We start from the raw sequence: 24,216 nt of genomic DNA, 5'->3' as shown, positions 1-24,216 counted from the left end.
GGCTGCATCACAGGACGAGTGTGGCCATGAGTGGAAAGGGGGACACATAGGAAACTAAGGACAAGGCAGGTGATGGGATGGGGTGATGGAGAAGATTTGTTTTGTAGCAGTGAACAGATAGGGGTGCTGAGGGAGTAGGCCAGCAAGGTCTCCCAAGAACCTTCTGGAAGTGGAGAACATGCTGTGGTCCCACTTGAAGGTATCTTCCAAGAACAATATGGAGACTGTCTCCAATTTGCAGACATGGTAGTTGATCCTCAGAGAGATGAGCAACTCATACAGGGATGTGATGGTCTTCCCTAGTGCTCTTACAAGTCAAATGCACTTGGCTGCCTTTACCTTGGGTTGCAGCATGTAGGAACAGAGGATGTTCTGTTTTTAGGATGACTACACTATCTGAGCAGGGGAGGAAGGGTTTTCCAGGACATTTTAATGCCACTGCCTTGACCACAGCATACCCAGCCCTGTGAACATTACGATGTTCTGAGAAGCAAAAATTATTTGTTACCAATTATGATCAATGAGTCTAATGAATATAGGTGGCAGTTGCTTTAAAATGTGGTCAAGGCATGTCCCCTAGCATCCTTTAGTAGAGATCTCAAGGGGGTGAGGGAACACTGGCTCCTTGTGAAAGCTTCCTCAGAAGCATGTTTCTCTGAAGTCTTAACTGAGTAGGCCATCTTCTAATACAGAATTGTCTAGGTTTATACACAAGATTTTAGACTGATGGAGCAAAGCAGTGTTATGGGCTTTCTTTTGTTAGAAATAGAACAGACAAGCTCACATACCCAGAACGGGGAATTCACATATGCCTCAGGGCTAGGATGTGAAAGCAGAGCATCCGGGGAAATCCCTGTGCAGCTCCCCCTGACAGTCTCTCAGTGCAAGGGTTCAGGAGGAAGTGACAGAGCGCTTCAGAGGAATGCACTGCTGCCCAGGTTTCCTTGGCTCACTCTTGGAAGAGATCAGCATTTAGATCATTTCAACTTGAGATAGCTGCCTATGTTTAGACACCAGCTATGACAAGGGCATATGTAAAACAAATCAAATGTCCCCCTGGACAGATGCTCACTCTCTGAGGGTCAAATGCAAATAAAATTTAAAGTCATGGACAAGATCCTCAAGGGACAAGAGCCCTTGTGGAAAGTGGCATATGGCACCACAAAGTTTGTTTAGATGCTTCTTTCTCCATTTCCTTCTCTCTCACAATTCACCCCATTGGCATGTTGCTGTAAAATGCTATTCTCTGTTCACCTCATAATATCTTTTCAGAGTGAATGATAGCAGAAATAATGTAAGTAACAATTATCTCTTGACTGTACAGAGAACAAGCTTACTTTATACCACTTAAAAACGATCTCAAGCTTGAGTTAGTACTTGATATGAAATAACTGTTTGCATGATTACATATATACTAGATAGTCAATTGGCTGCATGATATGTATTCCTTTGTACTATAAAGACATAGGTCACTTGTTTCAATTAAAGTTTCTTTTGTGTATTTGTAGTTACCATACAAAATGATGGATTTCATTGTGACATTTTCATACATGTTTGTCATTGGACTTTGCTCATACTCATACCCATTGCTCTATATTGCCCCCTCCCTCTCCTGCTAGCACTCTTCTGCCCCCAATATAATAAGTGCTTTGCTTTTATGTCAAGTATATATGCATATATATATATATATATATATATTTAAATGTAGAGTCTACATACTTATTTAATTTGAAAATTTGTATGTATGTTGGGCCATTGAAAATTATACTGTGATTGTGACTAGGGGCTTAAATCAAGCTCCTGACAATGCAACATAGGCTTCATTTTCTTATTTGGGTGCTAGGCAACCTTTAACAGTTATCAATTCACAGCATGTTACCTAGCAACAAAGCCAATTTACACAAAAGCAATCAGAATGAGATCATGTTTTAGGACAGTAGTTCTCAATTAGAGGGAGGGAAGACTGAAAACATCTGATTTGGAGCCAACATACTTCTGATTAGTGATCTGTAGCACAGCTTGTTTTTGTTAAGGTTTGAATTCATTAACACGAGAGCTCAAATGAGGTAGCAGATCTTGTAATATCTGGAGTGAACACTTGTCAAGAGGCAGATGATGATTGTTCTGCCCCTCCTTTGATCTGAGGAAGACAAGAGTAGCCAAGAGAGGCACATCTTTGAACCTGGAGTGATTGAAATACTGTTGTTGTGTTGCTACCACACACCATTCCAGTGAACGTTATGGAACTCAGGTTGGGGACAGGTTATCTTGGTGTAAAATGAGATCAGGATGTGGAAGCAGAGCAGAGAGAGAATGACGGATGGAGCCATGTCTACGGTAACCTGATGATGGTGTCAGATGAGGAAGAACCAGGCAAAAGAGAGTGGCAGCAGGGAAAGAGAAAGACAAAAGAGTGAACCTGGCCCCTTAAGGGAGATGAAGGCATTAATACCTTAATTCTGTGTAGAGTTCAGTGAGATGAAGACAGATAATTGATCTTTGCTTTACTACACAGACACCATTAATGTCCTTCAAAAGAAAAGTTTGGGGATGGAGGTCTTTCTAGAGCCATTTAAGGAGAGAAGGCAAGAGAATATGGCAATAGCATTTTTTCCCTCCCCAATGGGAGCAGAGAACTAGAATGATGCCACATTGGGAAAATGAGGTTACAGGATGGTATGAAGATAGGAATTGTAGCATCCTATCTGCCCACTGCTGATAGTGGTCCAGCAGAGAATGAAAGATTTGATGAACTAGAGAGGAGACTGCTTGATGCAACCCTGCTGGTTACAGGGCAGTGAAGGGACCTTGGGAAGAACTTGAAGACCTTCTCTCCAGAGAGTCCAGGTGGTGCAGCACACAAGGCAGTGGAGGGCAAGGCAGAGTGTCTGGAACTTCTATTCACTTTCAGCATTATTTAACAGTTAAGAGTGTATAAGCTGTGAACTGTCCACCACAGCTGTCATCTCAAGTTTGGGAGGTGGAGACTAAACGTCAGGAGCTCAAAGTCATCCTCTGTTGTGTAGTAAGTTCAGGATCAGCCTGGGTTACATAATAAGCGCTCTCTACATGTACACATAGTCATAAACATACACTTACATAGCCACATATGGATTTGAACAAAAGTTCGCTGCACAGGTGAACAATGATGCTGTTAGAAGCTGTAAGTTATTAAACAAAACTCCCAGTGCCAGGCAATACATTGTATACTAAATTCCCAAGAATCCCAAGGGAGTAAACTGAGGAACAGGACAGACTAAAAGCACATCTGGGGTTGGCATACAACCGCAATATCAGTAGTGGTGACAGTTTCTGGTGACCTGGGCTTCAAGGTTGGCAGTTTTAGAGAAACTGGGAGGAAGATGGTCTGTAAGTCATGATGAGTCACCTGCTGTACATCTAGACCTAGAAAGATAGAGGATTTACAATGGATAGGAGACCTGACTCAAGCCCTTTTCACCTACCTTACTCAGGGTTCATTACATGGCCTCCCCTTTACTGCAAGAATAGGATTTGTTGTTGTTTCTTGAATATGTCATTCATTCCCTGCCCTGCCCCCCACAAGTCCTGGCAACTGTTTTACAACATTCTTTGTAACACACTGCTCAAACTTCGCCACCTTGCCAAATCTCACTGTCCATCTGGCCGACTCTTTCTGCTACTTCCTTTAGAGTCAGAGGGCATTCCGGCAGAACCTAGGACTTAGTTTCTTTGTATTTATTATAATTTCTTATCTGGTTTTTCCACCTGACTCTGAGTTTCTTGAATCACAGACAAAATTTGATTTATTTCTCTACCCTTAGAAGGTGACAGGTGCCATGCATTTTAAGGGTTCAATAAACTTTTGCTGTATAAATGAATGGATGATTGAAAAGAAGTTTCCAAACACATTTTTTTTGGCACATAATTGGGACTTGAGATTAGAAAAAACCTTTTTTTCCCTTTCTGTGCTGCTTAATGATGTTCTTATTAGGGAGATTTCTTGTCCTTCTTATGAGAAATCAGAAGTTTAATTTAATCAGAAATTATCCATTTTCTTTTGATTTGCCAAACCTCCATAATTAGGAAAACACTAGCCTTTGAGTAATTTTGGATTTTTAAAATCAAAGGAAAAAAAAACCCAAAACAACAGATAATAACACTTGGGCAATGTTTGCAAGTGGTTTCCTTTTCATTGATAGTTATGTCTGTTTTAAGCCTATGAGCATTCCCTAAAACCAGCAGGCTAGGACTAATCAGGTTTTGCCATAGATTCCTCCTCTAGCCCAGAGAGCAGCTTTCATATACTGTCCTCAGACAATATCCAAGAGACCAAAAGTCCTAGCAATGTGTCTTTATCTGGAGAGGAGTCAAGTCCTTTGACTCCATTGACATTAGCTGGTATTATATTCATTGATTTAAATGCCATGGATACATTCATCAACAGGACCCATCCACAAGTGCTTCTCAGACATATGATAGAGGCCCTGAGTGCTGTCCATAGAAGAGACAAACAGGAAGCACTTTGGTATGTTAGAAATCTAATCAGAAGAGGCAAGTTTGAAAATGTTTCACAGTTTTTAAAAAAACTTATTTTCTTGTCCATCTTCTTTGCTGACTCATTTATTATTAATGCACCCTCAAATGAGCAGAATGGGCCCATGGCCTTCACTGTGTTAGAATGGTCCATGTAGAAAGGTGTTAGGAGATTACAGAGTCCAGGCACTTGCTGAACCATTCTTTATCCTCTTTCCTGCCGGGGTCTTCTAAACCATGGCTACACCTGGAGAACAGGGGCTGTCATTGCCTGAGATTAGGCTGAGATGTACCAAACAGGACACATACTTTGAGCCTTGGATTAAACACAAACTGCCTTAGCTTTTGGCTGAAAACTAGACAGTAAGAAGCTGATTTGAGTACTCTCTGTGTGTCAGGCAAAAAAGGCAGAAAGAATGAAACTGATAAGAAAATTGTCCTCATTCATTGGACAAAGAAGTCCTTGTCATTCACTTGCTACTTTGTTAGGAACCTGGAAGCATTCCAGGAGCCAAGTGTTCTTGAAGCTCAGCTGTGCAGAGCCCTGGTGGTGCTCACACACCTGACTAGCAGCCTCCTCCTTCGCTGCAGTGACCTTTCAGTTGTAGGTTGTCAGGAAGTGCTAAGCAGGCCAGTCCAGCCGCTCAGGGAGGGGCTCCACTTTCACTGGTTAGGGAAGGTTAAAACAGAAAGACTTAAAGTAAATAATGAGAGTAAGTAACTCATATAAGGCCTTTAAAGCATAGTGGTGTTGGAATTATGTGAGCAAAGAGGGTGGGCTCATAGTAAGAGGAATAAACACCACATTTTTGCTGGACAGCTACTGAGCATGATGGCTGCCATGGAGTACAGCTGACTACCCAGTGTTACTCCATTGAAGAACACAAACTTTCCCCTCTCCCAGAAGCTATCGACAACAAATAACTTCTGGATTAGGAGTGGGGCTTTGTGTCCACTCTTCCTTCCTCATGCTGAGATTTTGTCTGGATCGAACTTGTGCATGCAGACACAGTCTCTGGGAGTTCATATGTGCATCGACCCACCTTGTATTGTTTCCTTGGAGTTGTCCACCACTGCTGGCTCTTAAAATCTTTTTACTTCCTCTTTCCCATAGTTCCCTGAACTTTGATGGCAGGGGTGTGATGTCCCATTTAAGTCTGAGTGCTTCAGAGTCTCTTCGTTACTGCACACAGTCTATAGTACAAAATGGACTCCATGTTTTTGTGTGTTTTGTTTTTAAATTTTGTTTTGGTTTGTCTTTTTATTTTTTTTCTTTCTTTACTTTGATTTTTTTTTTTACAGAGGGGGAAAACATGAAGTTGGGTGGGTAAAGAGGAAAGAGGTGGGGAGGATCTTGGAGGAGTTGGGAAAGGGAAAATAATATGATCAAAATATATGAAAAATGTTTAAAAAATAACAAATACAAAAAAGTCTTTTTGTTAGTTTTCTAAAATCTTGAACTCTCAAGACTGAAAGAAAATTGGAGACTTTTTCTAATGTTAGTGATAATTGATGATTTCTACTCAGCACAGGACAGCATTGCAAAAATCCTGATTATATAGTCAGTTAGATGGGGCCATAAAAATTTCATGCACAGTGGGCCAGCAAGTTAAAGGACTCTGGTGAACCCTGGGGCTTTGCCTCTGCTAATGTATTGTTCTCCATATGTATTAGAAGAATTCAGGTCCCTTCTTTGCAGGAGGCCTGAGTGACAAGAAGAGAGATGCTTCTCTAGAGAGTCAACCAAAGTGCTTTCCGCACATAATGCCTTGCAGACACCATGACAAACATCATGCTTGGTATTATGACATGATATCATGTGCCCATCTATCTATATCTATATCTGTATCTGTATCTGTATCTGTATCTGTATCCGTATCCGTATCCGTATCCATATCTATATACATATCCATATCCATATCTATATCTATCTACATCAGTCCAATGCTACTGTGCCTAGGATGCACCCTAGCACCCCTAACTCTTGACATAAGAACCCTGCACAGTTTATAAAGACCTCAGGCGCAGTCAGCCCTTGCACATGACATGAAAGCCAGAGTAAAGTTTTCAGGTGTTCAGGCAGAAGAATGAGGACTTTCTTGTTGTTCCAGAACTCTTGATGAAGTAGAGCTAACTCAGCACCAGCACAAGCCGGCTCGAGTTCTGTCTGGAGGCATGAAGAGGAAACTCTCCATTGGCATTGCCTTCATGGGCATGTCAAAGACAGTGGTTCTGGATGAGCCAAGCAGTGGGGTGGACCCTTGCTCCCGTCGCAGCCTCTGGGACATTCTACTCAAGTACCGGGAAGGTAGGTGGTGAGACTCATTCCACTTTCTCTCTCTGCAATGCTATGCTTGAGAAGCATTGTGTGTGTGAAGCAAGTCGTATTACAATGAGGATGCAGGATATTGTTTCAGAATAAGTAAGATATTTTAATACTTTATGATACATTTGCTTTCTAATATATTATAATACTTAGAACACCTACTTTGTATTTGATCTCTTAATTCAATATTGGCAGTGATACAGTCAATGAGCTAGAGTTATAGGTGATATCATTCAAAACTGGTTTTGCCCAGACTTTATTCTACTTTTAGAAGCATGAAAGATGAAAGGATGCAATTAGAGGTCATCAAAGAAAAACTTTCCTCAGTTAGTCAACTTTCCACTGCTGTGGCCGATAATTAACTTAGCAGAGAAAAAGACTGTTTGGGCTCCTAATTTCAAAGCTTCTGGTAAATGAGTGTCTAGTCCTCATGCTAGTTTGTTTTCTTGTTGCCTGGATAAAATACTCAGATGAAAGGCACCCTGGGAAAGAGAGGGTTTATTTTATCATATACTTCCAGGTCATAATCTATCATTGAAGGAAGTCAGAGAAGGTACTCAAGACAGGAAACTGCAGGTAGAAAATTGGAGGAAGGGAACTAGAGGCAGGAACCATGGACAGACATGGTTTGCTGACTCACTCTCTGGGTCAATTCCTGTCTTGCTATCTTACTCAGCTCAGGCCCACCTGCCCAGGGATGGTTCTGGGGCCCACAGTGGGCTGGACCTTCCCACGTCAATCATCATTCTAATCAATTCCTCCCTATCATACCCAATGACCCCACCTGATGTGGGTGATCCCTGAATTGAGATTTCTCATCTCAAAAGAATCTAGCCTATTCAAGTTGACAATTAATGCTAGCCACAGAAGTCCTTTTGCTTTGGACTTGTGGTAGTACAGTATATTATGGTAGATGGGGTAAGATGATCACTTCATGATGGCATAAAAGCAAAGAGAGATTAGGAGGGACATGCTCTAAGGGCCTAACTTCCTTCTAGGAAGCCTCATCTCCTGAAGGTCCTACCACTTCCCATTAGCATATCAGGCTGGCAAATAGGCCCTTAAAATGTAGACCACTGGAAGGTTTTCAGGATCAAAATGGTAGCACCTTCTATTACAGAAGGAAGCTGAGGCATGATGAGATGGACATTTGGCAGTCTCACCTCTCTAGACAAAGCTGACTGACAAAGAGGGAAACATATCTCCGTCTCAGAGGGTCCATTTTTCTTCTGTAATATGTGCATTTGCCATCTCAAGCATTGGATAGGCAAATGCTGCTTTTTATCTTCTGACTGTTTCCATACTCCAGACAGGTAGGAAGTATTGCAATAAGCAGTTTACATGGAAATGCTCTTTGAACAGAACATGGGGAACAGTGAAGCACATCTCAGTGTTGAAGGACTATCAAAACACTTCTGAGGCAAGGTTACACACAATCTTACATAATGTTTCCCCTTTGCCCTCTATTTCTTTCCTAGTACGACTTTACTTTGGCTTGACTTAAAACTCCAACTTCCTGGGGGAGATCAGGATTTGCTGTAGAAGAAAATGAGGGGAAAAGAACAATCTAGAGCCCGCCCTTTTCTTCAGCAAATAGGCAACAGTTCTGTTCTCGAAGTTCTGAGGAATTACAGAAGGAGAACCCAGATTGAGGAGCTGAGAAGGGAGCCAGCAGATAGTGCTGTGCTGACTCCTATGTTCTTGGTTTGGATTGCACAGCTGCATGGGGAGAGTTTAGGTCCTGTCTATGGAGCTGGCTCGGAGGTCAGGATGCTGAGGAGAGCTCCGGGCCCTCAGGAAGCATCAGGGACTGGCATTCTCACTCTTCCCAGATGCACAGCTGCAACACTGAGAGGGAGCCAGAGCTTGTGAGAGATGCTGCCCTTGGAGCTGTCTTGCTGGAGGCCAGGGCGGGTTTTGGGGGTCTGCAGCCAGAATTCCTCATATAAGCAGGAGGCATGGAATATGAAACACTTTGGTCTGACTCCTTTAGGGAGTCCCTGCCCATGCTACAAATGCCGAGGGTGAGAGGACAGTGTCCTTTGGTTTCAGTCAGAAGAGGATAAGTCCTCTTCTCCCCGACTTGTAACTCTTCCTTCAGCCTCTTTGCTCCATTTACCTACATGCCCTTTGCGAGAACAGAAGAAGGGCACGTAATGTGAAAATGGGAAGCTCTGATGGAAAACACTGAATGCAGTTTATGGGCACTGATTAAAAATTGAGATTGGATTCCTAACTTTCCTGCCACTTTGAGTGGGGGCTGATAAAGATGATGGATGAGGGTTAGATTAATGGATTATAATTTCCCTGTTCTTGTGGATTGTAGAAATTAGACAGTGCAAACCTACAACTATTGTTTGATTTAAGAATCATAGATGAGTCATTGTAAAATTTTATTAATTATATTTTAAAGATCTATACTTTTTTTCTTTAAAAATATTCTTTGAAAAATTATTACGCATATGTAATATTTTGAACGTAGCCATCCCTCATTGCCTCCCTCAAACTCTCCCTGCCCCATTGACACACTACACTTCCAATTTTATGCTTTTTAAAAACAGCTCATTGAGTCCAGTGAGTGCTACGCATACATGTACAAGTGTTGTATCATCTGCTGGGGCATAAGCAACTTAATATTAGCCATTCCCTAAAGAAAAACGGCCTTCCCTATCCCAGCAACCTTCAACTGCAAATACTTCTTTGGGAACCCCTTCTCTCTCTATTCCAGAATTTGCTTTTAATTTTGAGAGTTCCATACATTTATATAGTAAACCGTCTTATATACCTCCCAATCCTTCTTTAACTCCCAGCATGCCCCTTCCACCTTCACATCTTTTTTTGGTTATAGCCCATTAAATCCACTTAGAACTGTCCATAAGTATATGGGGTGGAGCCTTCTACCAGCACATAGGAGAACTTGCAGTGGCCAAATCCTCAAGAAAGAATTCTTCTCGCTCCCCAGGTACAACTGGCTTGATCTTTTCAGGTGGCCACACTGCTGTGAGTTCATATGGGTATTAGTCATGCCATGTCCAAAGGATGGTATTTCTTAGATCTTGTGCCCATCCTCTGCTCTTCCTTTCTTGAATGGTTAGTTGATACAATGTTTAAAGTGTGAATATTCAGAATGGACAGATGCAGTGCAAGTCTGAGAAAAAGATCATCTTCATTAAACTCTGCTGTTACTTCCCTTGTTGTTTAATGGAGGTTATTTTCATCTTTGGAAGACCCCTTTGGAACTGTTGTACTGATTGAAGAACAAAATTAATAGTCTGCAAGATGATTGGCTAGATGGCAGTAAAAAGAAAGCACTTCTTCAAAAATGAAAATGTATAGCTCATTCCTGTAAACAACTGGCACAGCTTTGTGAGAAAGATTTAACACAGTGTGGGAACAAATGTTACCTGCTGAGAAGAAAAGAGATTTTCCCATCAGAACACTGGGCATCGTGTGCTAGTGGGAATCTTGTGGGTATTTTTTGCTCTTTGGTGGACAGTGTGAGCTTTTGATCAGCCCTGGTGCCAGCATTTCAATGTCCACCGTGGAAAGATCAATAATGAGGCAGAGACATCAGAGCCAGGTGGCACATCACGACAAATGCCTAAAACACATTTCAGACTGGCTGTATATTTCCTTTGTGAGCTTGGAGAGATGGCCAAGTTCCTCTAAGCTGCACTTTTCTTTGTTACAAAAGGAGACTGTCTCATTATTTTATAAGATTCTCCAAGCCAACAGTTCTCAACATGTTGGTTACAACCCTTTGGGCATTGAAGAACCCTTTCAACAGGCGTCTTATATTAGATATCCTGAATATCATGTATTTACAACAGTAGCAAAGTTACTTTTATAAAGTAGTAACAAAATGATTTTATAGTTGGGTGTCACCACAACATGAGGAACTGTATTAAGGGTCACAGCCTTAGGAAGGCTGAGAAGCACTGCTCTAAGGAGTCAATGAACTGTTAGTGAAAGTGTATGGCTCAGTATCTGGTGTGTGGACTCTCCATACATGAGAGGATATTGCCATTTCAAAGATACACAGAGATGAATTCAGGAACTGTAAGTTTTGGGAAGAACCTATGAGCAGGCTGCACCACCGGAATCAGAAAGAAACAATAGGGTAATGGCTTGGAAGCCATTACTCTTGGAGGATAGAGCAGCATCTTGGGTTGTGGTAGCATCCCCTGGGAGCCATTATGGATCAAATATCTGTGTCTGTAATCTAAATTCTTTGGGAATTATTTACTTATCTTTTCCAGCTTTAGTAAAGTGCAGTTGACAAGTAAAAACTGTACACATGGCATGATGTTTTAAACAGAACTAATTAACATGCCTATTGCCTTACAAATGTACATTGTGTGTGTGTGTGTGTGTGTGTGTGTGTGTGTGTGTGTGTGTGTGTGATATTAAACGGCTAATCTCTCAGTAATTTTCACATGCACAATGAATAGCTGTAGCCATTGTGTTTTATAGTAGGTCTCCAGAATCTACCACCTTGCATAACTGAAGTTTTATATGATTTAGCCAATACCTCTCTGTTCCTCTTCCTGCTCTCTCATTCCCTTATACCACCCTTCTTCCCTTCATTTCCTTTAAGAGTCTGGATTGAGTAGACTTCTGTTTTTAGATTATTGTGTTGTATGGGGACATGCATCTGAACTGCAGGATAGCTCTAATCAGAGTAACAGATGGTCCTATTTCAGGCAATGAGTACATTTTCTTAGCATCTAGGAACTAAAAGACAAAGCTGTTGCCCATTGTCTTTATAATGCCTCTATAGCAAGGACTGGCACTGGGCACTCCACTCTCTACTGCATTTTGCACTACATTTCATTGTTTCTTTCTAGATGGATTCTAAAAAGTGAATTGGAAGACAGACACTGTGGTTCACCTCCAGGCAACCCTAGGGCTGAGATAGGAATATTGCTATGAACTTGAAGTTAGCCTGGGCTATATTGTGATCTCTAGACCAGCTTGGGCCATAGATTGAGATATAGGCTCAAAACATCAAATAAAATCAAACCAAACGATAATAAAAACAAACTCCAGGAGAGAACAAAAACAAAAAGACTCTTGGCCTTTTGCTCCTTCTCCTTTATGAAAAATATGAAATTAAGTAGAATTAAAACCAAGTTTGTCATTCTCTATTTAAAGATTTGTTCTTGAAACTGGAATCAATGAATATTGTTTATTCTGTTTGATAGACCAGCAAAATGATGCTGAATTAGACCCAATGGGAAAAAAGTAGCTAAAAGCAAGAACATCATCTATTTATATTAACTGAAGTAGCTTTTCTCAAATACCGTGAGTTTCTGTGCCTTCTGTTCTTCTAAGGTAAATCAGAGACTTTCTTCTCCACCAGGAAAGGTAATGAATTCTCAATTCATTGTAGACACATGCAAGCTTAACATGGATTTCTGCAGAAGGAAGCCACAGTGCTGGACTCAGCCATCTCTCCCCTTATGATGTAATCTCCCACCACTGGCTCCCATACTTGTCTCCCACATTCTTGGTTCAGGGTTTCTAAGTGATTTCTAGGATGCAGTGTATGTTTTGATGCTATTACATCTAAGCCCTAGAAAACAAAGCTGCTGAACTCAGGGAATTTATTTCATAGCTGTTTCTCCCTTCCTGCCTGACAGTGTCTTCTAAGCTTAATGAGGAGAACATTGAGGGCATTTGTGAAAACAGCAGTCAAGACCTTTTGGGAAACTATAATAAAAAAATTTCAGGATCTCTAATTCTCAAAGTAGACTTAGCTACGTTTTTACAGAGTACCCTTCCAGTACCCACTGTTTAAAACACTGTTAACTCTCTTTCAATCCTATACCAGTTCACCATTCTTAGGAAAGGGCCTTTGTTATGCTGCTTCTGATACATCCTGTGCTTGGACACAGGTCGCACCATCATCTTCACAACCCACCACCTGGATGAAGCTGAGATGCTCAGTGACCACGTGGCTATTCTCCAGCAGGGAAGGCTCAGATGCTGTGCCCCTCCTGCAAGCCTGAAGGAGACCTATGGCCAAGGACTCACCCTGACACTTACCAAACAAGTAAGAAGTGCCACTCCTTTATTTCACTGGGGAAGCCCTGTCCCATCCATGTCACTGGAAACAAAGCAGGACACTTGAACAACAATAATGTCCAGCTAGAGGCCTTTTGTGAACAATATCCCAGGAGCCTAAATAACGCTGTTCAGCCCGAGCAGTTAGGGCTATCATCTGTGATCCCTAGGGTGCATTTAATCTTCTAGGAAGAAACCTGAGAGTGGCCAGAATGATCTGATAAGTACCAAGAACAGCTGTCAGGAAGTTCTATGGCCAAGGAGTTCTAGAAATCATTTTGACAGTGATACTCCCTTCTGGAGGCTAGAACCCTGCCCATTGTAGGGGCAGACAGCAAGGAGATGGTCAGGAAAGGAGAAATCAAACCTAAGTCACATCTGTCACTATTATTGCCTATTTGTCATTCAGGAAAGGAGCAGAGATCCTGTGTTTAGAATCCAGAAATTCACAATCCAGGTCCTTATGACTGTCTTATCCTTGGTGACCCTCAAAATGTCTGACCTTGACTCCATTGAACATGCCTTCTCTTTGCCTCTTCTCTAGTTGAGGTGATTATATTGCTATCCAGACAAGGCCCCTTTCTCTTTGGCTAAGAATCACAGTTATCACTTTTGGAACACTCAAACCTGTTTTTTTTTGTTGTTGTTGTTGCAATATAACTGCTAGGATTTGAGTCTCCATAGTGATCTTTTTTTTTTTTTTTTTTCTTTTTCTGGAGAGCATCACTCCAATGCATTACTCTAAATGTCTCCAGGGCATTTAGAACCAGTCTGGACACATGGGTCAAAAGTAGGCTCACCAAGTTTATTACTGTAGATTTCTGTTTTATAGTATAGTAAAAAGGGTTTTGGATGATAGCTCAGCTGGTAAAGTGTTTGTCTTGCAAACATGAGGCATCGAGGTAGAACCCCAGAGCTCACATAAAAATGCCAAGTTTGATAATGTGCACCTGTAATCTCAGTGCACAGAGGCCAAGAAGAATCCCTGGTACTTACTGGCCAGCCTGTCTAGCCTAATTGATGAGCTCTAGGTTCAGGGAGGATGACCTTGAAGTTGTCCTCTGACTTCCACATTGGTGCACATGTGCCTGTGTGCACATACACATATATTAAAAAAGAAGAGAAAATGTGCAACACATCATTGAAAGGCCCCTTCCTGCTTAAATGCAGCAATCTATCCATGTTTTGAAATAGAATTCTGAAATGACACATATATGAGTGTATTACTCAAGAATTCAGTGATTGGATTGATCTTCCTTACTGCTTTCTTACCCATTTCTCTTTCTGGTAGCCTTCTGTCCTAGAAACCCAGGAGCCCAAGGATGTGGCTCATGTTACATCCTTGATACAGGTCTATATTCCACAAGCATTCCTCAAAGATAGCAGTGGAGGTGAGCTGACCTACACCATCCCCAAGGATGCAGACAAGACCTGCTTTAAGGGGCTTTGCCAGGCCCTGGATCAGAACTTACAGCACCTACACCTGACAGGATATGGCATCTCTGACACCACCTTGGAAGAGGTACATGCTGATGTGGTTTATGTTTCCATGGCCAGTTCCATAGTCAGAAAGATATGGATGAATGGGGGAAGAGGAGACTATTGTGTGTATTTATTTATTATTTATTTTCAAGGCCTGGTTAGGAGCCTATATCCATTACTTTTCCTGTTGCTGTGATCAACTATCTATTGCAAAAACAACTTATGGGAGATATGGTTTATTTTGATTTCTAGTCCAAGGATATGCAGTCTATCATAGTGGGGATGTCATGGAGAGTAGGAATTTGAGGCAGCTGGTCACATTGTATCAACAATCAGGACATGTGGTGAATGTCCTCAGCTAGTTTACTCCTGTTTATTCAGCCAGGACCCAAATCCAAGGAACAGAGCACCTCATTTCAGGATAGGTCTTCCCATTCAGTTAACTAATCAAGATAGTCTCCCATAAGCCTCCCCAGAGACTTATCTTCCTAGTGGTTCCAGATCTCATCACGTTGACTTCTGAGATTAATTGTCACAGTCATGCATAGTGGGAGCCCAACCAGAATTTAATATACTTCATTGGTGACTACCATTCAATCAAATAGCTTTCCTATATTTGAGACCTGAGATGTGTTTGAACTAGAATCTCTAGATGACCAGTCTTTGGTAATGAAAGTACCTGCCTCCTCTGTGAACTTCTGCTTGGTAGCTGTGGTCATACACTTGGCAAATAGACGAGTGTCAGATGATCTATCACCCACATGGTACTGAATGCTGGCCTACTCCCAGTCCCAAGCTCTCTCTTTACTCTGACACCTGGTGCTCTCTGCTCTTGGGACTGGGCTAAGAACACCCACTACTCAGTGCAGTCCCATCATAGTGGGCAGCCAAAAATTTGCTCATATTTCCTTTGAAGAAAAATGTTGGGTTGTAAAACCCAACTGAAGACAGTCTTTGTGTGAGTCCTTAATATTATGCCTACATGTGACCTTCATGTAAATTTTAATTTTACTTTTCTATTAACTATTGAAAGTGCTGAAGATTAAAAACTAATGGAAGGGCAGACTATTAAAATTAAGATAAGCAAGAGACTATTGTGCTAGCCTCTTTAATTTAACTTACTGTTTTCAGGTATAATGCTAGTGCCCAATCATTTTTGTGGTTGTTGTTGTTGCTATTGTTAGTAGGTGTTGCTGATCTGAACCACATATTAGAAACTTTGGATAACTGTGGGACTTAAAATGGCCAGTTTTCCAAGTTAGAGTGAGCACTAGAATGAGTTTAGGGGTAAAAGGCACAAAGCTGGGTATGTGGTCTCGAACAAAGGCAAAGCAACCCTTGAGAAAGGGTGTACATATGTCTCCCTTCCTCACCAGTAGTGATGTTAGTCTCAGTTCTGGGACCTTTAGTTAATTATGGCTGGTAAACACAGTCCAACAAATGAACACATTGTGGGGGAATAAAGGAGGGAGGGGTAGGAGGGAGAAAATTATACCTGCCTGATTTTTATTATAGTGGCTTGTTAAAACTGTTCTACTTTGCTTTTATTATTAGTTGCTGCTATTAACCTCTTACTGTGCCTAATTTATGAATCAGACTTTATGGTAGGAATGCATTAGGGAACGAAATTTCAATTACAGGTTCTGTATCTGTGGGTTTAAGTAATTATGGGTTGCATCTATTCAGAAATAGCACCGTGTGTATTGAACATGTGAAGACTTTTTATCATCATCATTCCTCTGGAAATTAATATAATGATTATTCATCTATAACATTTGCCTTGTATTAAACATAATATATAGTATAGAGATGAGTTATTGTGTGTAGTGGAATGTCAGTAAGTTGGATACAAATACTGTACCATTTTATATAATAGACTTGGGCAATTCTGAATTTTACTTTCTGTGGATATTCATCCTCCATGAATACTTAGTGATAACTATTTTTCTGTAGAATTTGTCTTGGAATGCATCCTACATGGGCAAGGGAGGGCCACCAAAGTTCCTAACTGATAGTAGCCATAATATATTTTGTCTGATGTCAATATTCATAGATGAGTATAGAACAAAAGATTCATAGTCTTGCATGGTACCTATTTTCATATTTAGAACACCTTTCACTCCCTACAGATGGTATTATTCCTATTTCTAAGTAAGGAATCTGAGCCTTGATAGGCTACTTTCTTTATCCCAAGTAACACTGCTCATAAATGATGGATCTGCATGTGGATTACATGCATTTGAAGATGCTTGACTGAATTACATTCTTTGAAGATGCTTCAAATGTAATTCATTCAATTCTTTGAAGATGTTTGACCTGGGCAATGCTCTGTATTGTATTGGCCAACAGGACTAGAGAACACCATTTCCCACTATCTCCACCCTATCGTTTTTTGATAGAGTAAGTAGAGTATGAAGAAGCAAAAATAAATAAATAAATAAATAAATAAATAAATAAATAAATAAAACAAAAACGAAACAGCCTAATATTTGTTCATGCTGTTGATGAGCTGCTATCGGGGGCCAACGATTGCTATCACCATGATCCTATGTCATGGTGGCTGTTTCCTGCTGGTCCAGAAGCCTTGATATGAAGAAAGCCTGGAAGTCTGGACTCTCCGTCATCATTCAGTGGTTTCTTTTCATCCCCTCTCTGCCTACTGTCTTTTCTTTATGAAGCTTGCCCTGATAAATTCTGTGCTTCCTCTGTGACTTGCTCAAGGAGATAGCGCCCTGGGAGTGCTATGCTTTCCCGACACCCTCCAAACCAGCCGCATAGAAAGTAGGCTGTGTTGTGAGTGCTTGACAAATTGGTATTAGCTGAATGACTCATATTAAGTTTCAGAAGAACAATGACAAGAAAAAAGTCTGCACATTTTCAGCATAAACATGGTACTTTTTCTGAATATTTGCAAACTATAATTACCCAAACCCACAGAAATAGCACCTTTAATTGTACAAGCTTCAGAAGACATGCCTACCTCCTGAGACTAGTTACAGTAGAAAAAGCATCAGCTTCACCCCAGACAGTTCTGTTTCTAAATATTTATTTATTTCATGTTATGTGTATGTGAGTGCATGTATGTGAACCATATGTATGCACAAACCTTCAAAGGTCAGAAGAGCATGTCAGATACCCTGGAACAGGTATTAAAAGCCATTGCAAACTACCATGGGGAGGCTGGGAACTAAACCTGGGTCCTCTGACAGAGTCGCAAATACACTTATCCACAGAGACATTGCTCCAACCCCCATGCAGACAGTTCTAAGTCCAGATATTTATCCCTCTGAGCTCCAGGACCTTGGATCAATCACTCAGTCTTGGTAAGCCTTAGTTTTTTTTATTATTGTTTAAGATAGAAAAATGACAACCACACTGGGATTCCATAACACCTTGATGGCTATCATTCAAACAAATGATGAAGAAGATATGGGAAAGGGAACATATGTGGGATAAGATAAGGATGTGGGATAAGAAAGTAGATTGGTGTGACCACTATAGAAATTAGTGTGGAGATTTGTCAGCATAACTACCATGTGATTTATCTGCACCACTCCTGGGTATATACCCAAAGCACTCTAAGTCAGCCTATCAGAGAGATCTTTGTGTATCTACATTTACCGAAGCACTATCCACAACAGCCATATTAATGGAATATTCTATATGTTCATCAGTTGATGAATGGCTTAAAAGATCTGGCATATGTACATACTCTAGTTTTATTCAGATGAAATTTTGTCATTTCCTACAGGAAAATGGTTGCAGCTAGAGATCATTATGCTAAGTAAAACAAGCTATACTGAGAAAGAACACTGCGTGTTTCCTCTCATAATCAGAATCTAGACTCCAGAAGAAGACTCAAAAGGAAAAGAGTGATTATTTGAGAGGAGGAGGGGCACCAAGGGAGAGTAGGAGGAGGTCATGTAGAATGAATAAAAGTATGCAATAGATTTGAACAACAATGGCATAAATGAATATATATGCTAATATATATGCTAATAAAAACTAAATCCATGAACAAAAAACCACATACACATACAAGAGAATAGTTTTCATCAATATTCTGAGTATGATAAGTAATGGGTACATGACTTGGACAAGCTAATCAAAATGGTAAGGCCTCCTGTCATCTGTGGGGAACTGTCACCACTTTGGAGTGATAGTGGAATTAAATCATATTCATACTCAAAAGTTCACTTGATCTTCAGGGACTTTTGATGGATTAGCAGTCTTCCCTGTGCCAAAATAGAAGACCAGGGCATGTCTGAGCCTCCTCTTCCTTCCATTGTATGAGTCAAGACTGGGTAGCTGTCCTCCTTGAGTGCAGGTTTACAGGCCTGTGGCTCATTGAACTGCATACTCAAATGCGACTAAGACACCAACTGACACTACTTCTGAAGTTTGGAAAACAAGTCCAAATACTGGACAAGAAGGCTCATGTTTGAATAGCTGGGATCTTGAGCCAGCGCATGTCATTTTTTCTGTAGAAATGAAGTGCTGCCACCTTCAACAGTTGCTTCATGTCCTGGGTCTTAGGGGCTGGAAAGAGGGGCTGTGGATATCTGGGTGACTTGCTGTTCTGCCTTGTCTAGTCCTGAGAAACTGACTTGTTCATAAGCTCAGCAAGTGCTCACTCTAGAGCAGAAGACCTTGTGCATGTGGGGGACAGGAGATAAGTCAGCTTTTTTGGATGAAGCACGTGTATCATTGAAATAACACATTCGTCGTAATACTTAGATACTTATCTGCACTTACACCTGTATACCTGTATGTCAGAAAGAGTGGGTGTCCCTTTTGTGTAATTAGCATTCTATTTATTTAATCATAAAAAAGAGACTTCGGGAATCTTTGTTAATATTTATCAGTAAGAAGGGAGAAACTTTGGGGGAATGCTTGCCTTTGATGTTTTATGAGTTTTAAGTATTTTAAAACTGTGAGGCAGGTCTTCATCTTCTGGATGGGTGCTTAGCTTTGAGATGCTTGGTTAACTGCTGTGGTTTATGCAGTCTATCAATGCTATTGTGAGGAGATGCCTGAGGAAGGTTGATAGGTGTAATTTTCATTGAAAGGTATGTAATTCTATGCTCTCCTTAGTACATAAGCTGCTCCTTCCTTCTTCTCTGTCAAGACTCTCAGGTCTGGTTAGGTTTTCAGTCACATGGGAAATTAGAGAGTCCGCTGAGGCTAGGAGAGACCACTCTGCTGGCTGTACACTTGCTTTGTCTTTGTTAGTCATATAAGCAGAATTTTTTTCTGAGCCATTTTTTCTTTTTGTAAGTATTATTATAAAGAAAAGTAAGATAAATAGAAAAACCCACCATGGTAGGCTCCAGAATGCTGCCGTATGTTGAAGGCAGTTAGTACTTAAATGTCTGTCAAGATTGTTTCTTCATCATCATCATCATCATCATCACCATCATCATCATCATCATCATCATCATCCTTGTTATATTCAGAGCTCCATGTGTCTGGAAGACTATACATAGAAGTCAGAACTGAATTCTGTTTTCTTTCCCCATCTCTAGGGTGATCATGATGCATTCTGGATAGAGCCTGGTAGGGTGCCCTTGATGCTGCTCAATCTGACCTTGAGGACTGAGTGATAGGAAAGGTGGAGACAGAAGGCTCCAGATGCCAACCAGGGGCTTAGAGTAGTTGAGCAAGAAACCTGCTTCCACATCATTATTTTCATGTTCTCACATGAAACAATAGCCCCAGGGCACAACCCTCCACTAGAAACGATCAACTGTGGAAAGAATCACAATGTGAAATTCAATGGCAAGAACCTCCATGCATAGTGTGCCATTTCAGGATTATATCCTCCACTTCTATTTAAAATAGATTTTTTCCCCTCATGTCATACATCATGGTTATGGTTTCCCTTCCCTCTACTCCTCCCAGTTCCCAGATTCACCTCCTTTCTGTCCCTTATTAGAAAACAAGCAGACTTTTAAGGGATAGTAATAAAATAAATGAAAATATAGTAAGATAAAACAAACTCACACATCAGAATAGGACAAGACAAACAGAAAGAAAAGAGCCCAAGAAAAGGCCCAAGAGACTGATATATATGGAGAGATTCTTTTGTTTGCCACTCAGGAATCCCATAAAAACATTAAACTGGAAGCCATAATATATATATATATATATATATATATATATATATATATATATATATATATATATATATGACCTAAGATAAAATGAGAGAGAAAAATACATAAATAAAATAAAGATAAAAATGAAATATAAGATAAAAATTTAAAAAAGTAAAAGAAAAGCCCTGATATAACTAAGATAAGGAACACCCAAAGATGTGGTTAAGTTCATTTTTTTTTGACCATCTACTGTTGAGGATGCAGCTTACACTTAAGAGTAATTTGTTTCCCCAGTGAGACTGCCTTGGATAAATCTGAATTTTCATTTGCAAGTAGTTTCCAATTAGAGATAGCTTCTGGGTCAGTGATGAGGGCAAGTGTCTAATTTTCTTTTCAGCTCCAGGACCCTCATCTAGTGCAGAGCCATGCAGACCCTGCTGCCTCAGTCTCTTGAGTTCATATGTGAGTTGGTCCTGTTGATTCAGAAGGTCTTGTTTTCCTTGTCCTCCACCCCCTTTGGCTTTTACAGTCTTTCCTCTTCCTCTTATACAGGCTTCCCTGAGCTTAGAAGGAAGGGATTTGATGGAGGCATCCCATTTAGGGCTGAGTGTTCCAAGATCTCACTTTCTGTATATTGTCTGGCTGTGGTTCTCGGTATTTGTTCTCATCTGCTTCAGGAAGCTTCTCTCATAATGGCTGAGCAAGGCACTGATCTATGAATATAGTAGAATATCATTTTGTTGCTACTTTTTTTTTGAAGAACAGTAGTATTTGATTTTACCCTAGGTCTCTGAGCTATTCAATCTCAGGCTTTTGGTCACTCAAGCAATGTTGGGTATGGTTTCCATCTGGTGAAGTGGGCTCTAAGTCCGATCAGGTACTTGTTGGTTACTCCTATAAGCTTTGTGCCATCTTTACACTAGCATATCTTACAGTCAGGGCACCATTGTAGTTCAAAGGGTTTGTAGCTGAGATGGTGTTTACATTTCTCCTTTGGTAGCATGCAAAGTACCTTCCTGTCCCAAGAATACAAACCCATAGTGGTCAAAGCTTGACTTCTCCATGTTCAATGAGTTGTATGGGCATTGTCTTCAGCCTTGCTGTCAGTTTGTGGAGAGCAATCTACAGTCTTGGCAACAGCCTAGGTTGTTTGGGGGTTCCCATGGGATCCCTTTGACCAACCACTCAATTTGATGTAACCCAAGCTCCGTACTAGAAATTTCATTTGGTGACAGATATCCAGTTGGTGCTCTGGCTTCCCCATTATTTGGTGATTTCATTTATATCACTGTCATATATGTATATATTTTACGAAGCTTCCTTTGTATTAGGTTTCAATACTACCTCTCAAAACTCAATTTTAGCTGTCTCTCCCCATATTCCCTCTGTTACCCCCTCTCCATCCACCTGTACACTTGATACTCTTGTTCCAGTCCCCCCATGCCATCCATCTATGCATCCATACATCCATCCATGAATGCATCCATGTATCCATCTATCCATAAGTATTTTATTTACCTTTTGTAAGGAACTCTATCTGCCTGACACCCTAAGTTCCTTACCCTATACTTAACTTCTGTGGTTCTACTGATTATAGGTTGGTTATCATTGACCTAATAGCTAATATCCACTTATAAGTGAGTGTATACCATATTTATCTTTCTGAGCCTGAGTTATCTCATTCAGGATGACTTTTTCTAGTTCAACCCATATACCTGTGAATTTCTTTTTTTTTAACTGCTAAGTAATAGCCTATTGTGTAAATGTATCCCATTTTCTTTATCTATTTCTGTATTGAGGGACATCTAAGTTGTTTCCAATTTCTGGCTGTTACATATAGTGCAGCAGTGAACATGGTTGTGTACGTGTCTCTATAGTAGGGTGAAGTATCCTTTGGGTACATGCACAAGAGTGGCATAGCTCTGTGTTAAGGCAGATCAATTCCCATCTTCCCAAGAAAACCCCACACTGATTTCCATAGTGACTGTCCAAGTTTTCAGTCCCCCAAGCAATGGATGAGTGTTTCTCATATTTCACACCCTGGACTGTGTGAGCTGTCATTTGTTTTATTGATCTCAGTCACTATCACTATTGTAAGATAAAATCTCAAAGTAGTTTTGATTTGCATTTCCCTGATGGCTATTGATGTTGAACATTTTTTTAAGTGTTTCTCAGCCATTTGAGTTTCCTCTTTGGGGAATTCTCTGTTTAGATATGTACCCATTTAGAATTGGATTATTTGTTTTCTTTGTATCCAGTTTTATTTTAGTTCTTTATATATTTTAGATATTAGCCCTCTAAAAAAATATAGTTCGTAAAAATATTTTCCCATTCAGTAGGTTGTCACATTGTCACTTTGTCCCAATAATGGTATCCTTTGCCCTACAGAAGCTATGCAGTTTCCTGAGGTCCCATTTATTAATTGCTGATCTTAGTGCCTGTGCTAATGGTATTTTGTTCATAAAGTCTTTTCCTGTGCAATAAGTTCAAGGCTATTCCCTGCTTCCCCTCTACCAGGTTTAGTATATCTGGTTTCATATTGAATCTTTGATCCGTTTGGAGTTAAGTTTTGCATAGGGTGATAAGTATGGACCTATTTGGATTGTTTAGAATGCAGCTGTCCAGTTTAACCAGCACCAGTTGTTAAAGATACTGTCCTTTTTCCAGTGTGTATTTCTGGCTTCTTCATAAAAAAAATTAGGTGTTTGTAGGTATGTGGATTCATGTCTGGGTCTTCAATTCAATTGCATTGATTTTATGTCTGTTTTTGTGCCATTACTGTTTTTATTACTCTATCTCTGTAGTGCAACTTGAGATCAGGGATTCTGATACCTTCAGCAGGTCTTTCATGAGTAGTATTAGATTAGCTATTCTGCATTTCTTTTTGTTTCCATATGTTTTAGGTCAACTTGACACAAGCTAGAATTATCTGAAATGATGGAACCTCAGCTAAGAAAAAGCCTTCATAAGATGGCTGTAGGGCATTTTCTTAGTTAGTGATTGATGGGAAAGGGCCCATCCTACAGTGGTGGTGCCATCTCTGGGTTGGTGGTCCTGAGTTAAAGCAGGTTGAACAAGCCATGAGGAGTAAACCAGTAAGCAGTACCACTCTATGGCTTCTGCATCAGCTTTTGACTCCAGGTTTCTGCCTTGTTTAAGTTCCTGTTCTGGCTTCCTTTACTGATAGACTAAAATGTGTAAGTATAAGCCAAATAACCCTCTTTCTCCCCAACTTGATTTTGGTCATGGCATTCCATCACAACAATGACATCAAAACTTAACTAAGACATCATATGAAACTGAAAATAGTCATTTCACAATCTATGTAGAATTGTGTTAGAATTTTGATGGGATTGCATTAAATCTGTAGTTTGATTGCTTTTGTTAGGATGGCCATTTTTACTTTATTTATCCTACTGACCCATGAGCATGGGAGATCTTTCTATCTTCTGTTATCTTATTCAATGTTTATTTTTTTTAATATCATATAAGTCTTTCACTTGCTTGGTTAGAGTGACCCCACATATTGTGTGTTCTTTGAGACTATTGTGAAAGGTGTTGTTTCTCAGTATCTTTGTCATTTGTGTAAAGGAGGGCTACTGATTTTTGTGATTAATTTTGTATCTAGCTACTTTGTTGAAAGTGTTTTTCAGCTGTAGGAGTTTCCTGGTGGATTTTTTAGAATCACCTATGTATGCCATCATATCTTCTGCAAATAAATATACTTTG

General features: G+C 40.3%; 1 protein-coding gene across 1 annotated transcript in view; it reads left to right on the top strand.

Moving 5' to 3' along the window:
• The window catches only part of Abca13 (ATP binding cassette subfamily A member 13), a 436,683-nt gene that overhangs the window by 213,932 nt on the left and 198,535 nt on the right, over positions 1-24,216 (top strand). Inside the window, exons 39-41 of the mRNA XM_028891010.2 lie at positions 6,627-6,823; positions 12,739-12,896; positions 14,199-14,429. Coding sequence (XP_028746843.1) covers positions 6,627-6,823; positions 12,739-12,896; positions 14,199-14,429 — 586 coding nt within the window. The remainder of the gene's footprint in view (positions 1-6,626; positions 6,824-12,738; positions 12,897-14,198; positions 14,430-24,216) is intronic.

The sequence above is a fragment of the Peromyscus leucopus genome, chromosome 10, assembly GCF_004664715.2.
Source record: "Peromyscus leucopus breed LL Stock chromosome 10, UCI_PerLeu_2.1, whole genome shotgun sequence".
NCBI classification, from domain to species: domain Eukaryota; kingdom Metazoa; phylum Chordata; class Mammalia; order Rodentia; family Cricetidae; genus Peromyscus; species Peromyscus leucopus.
This window is presented reverse-complemented; position numbering and strand designations above follow the sequence as displayed.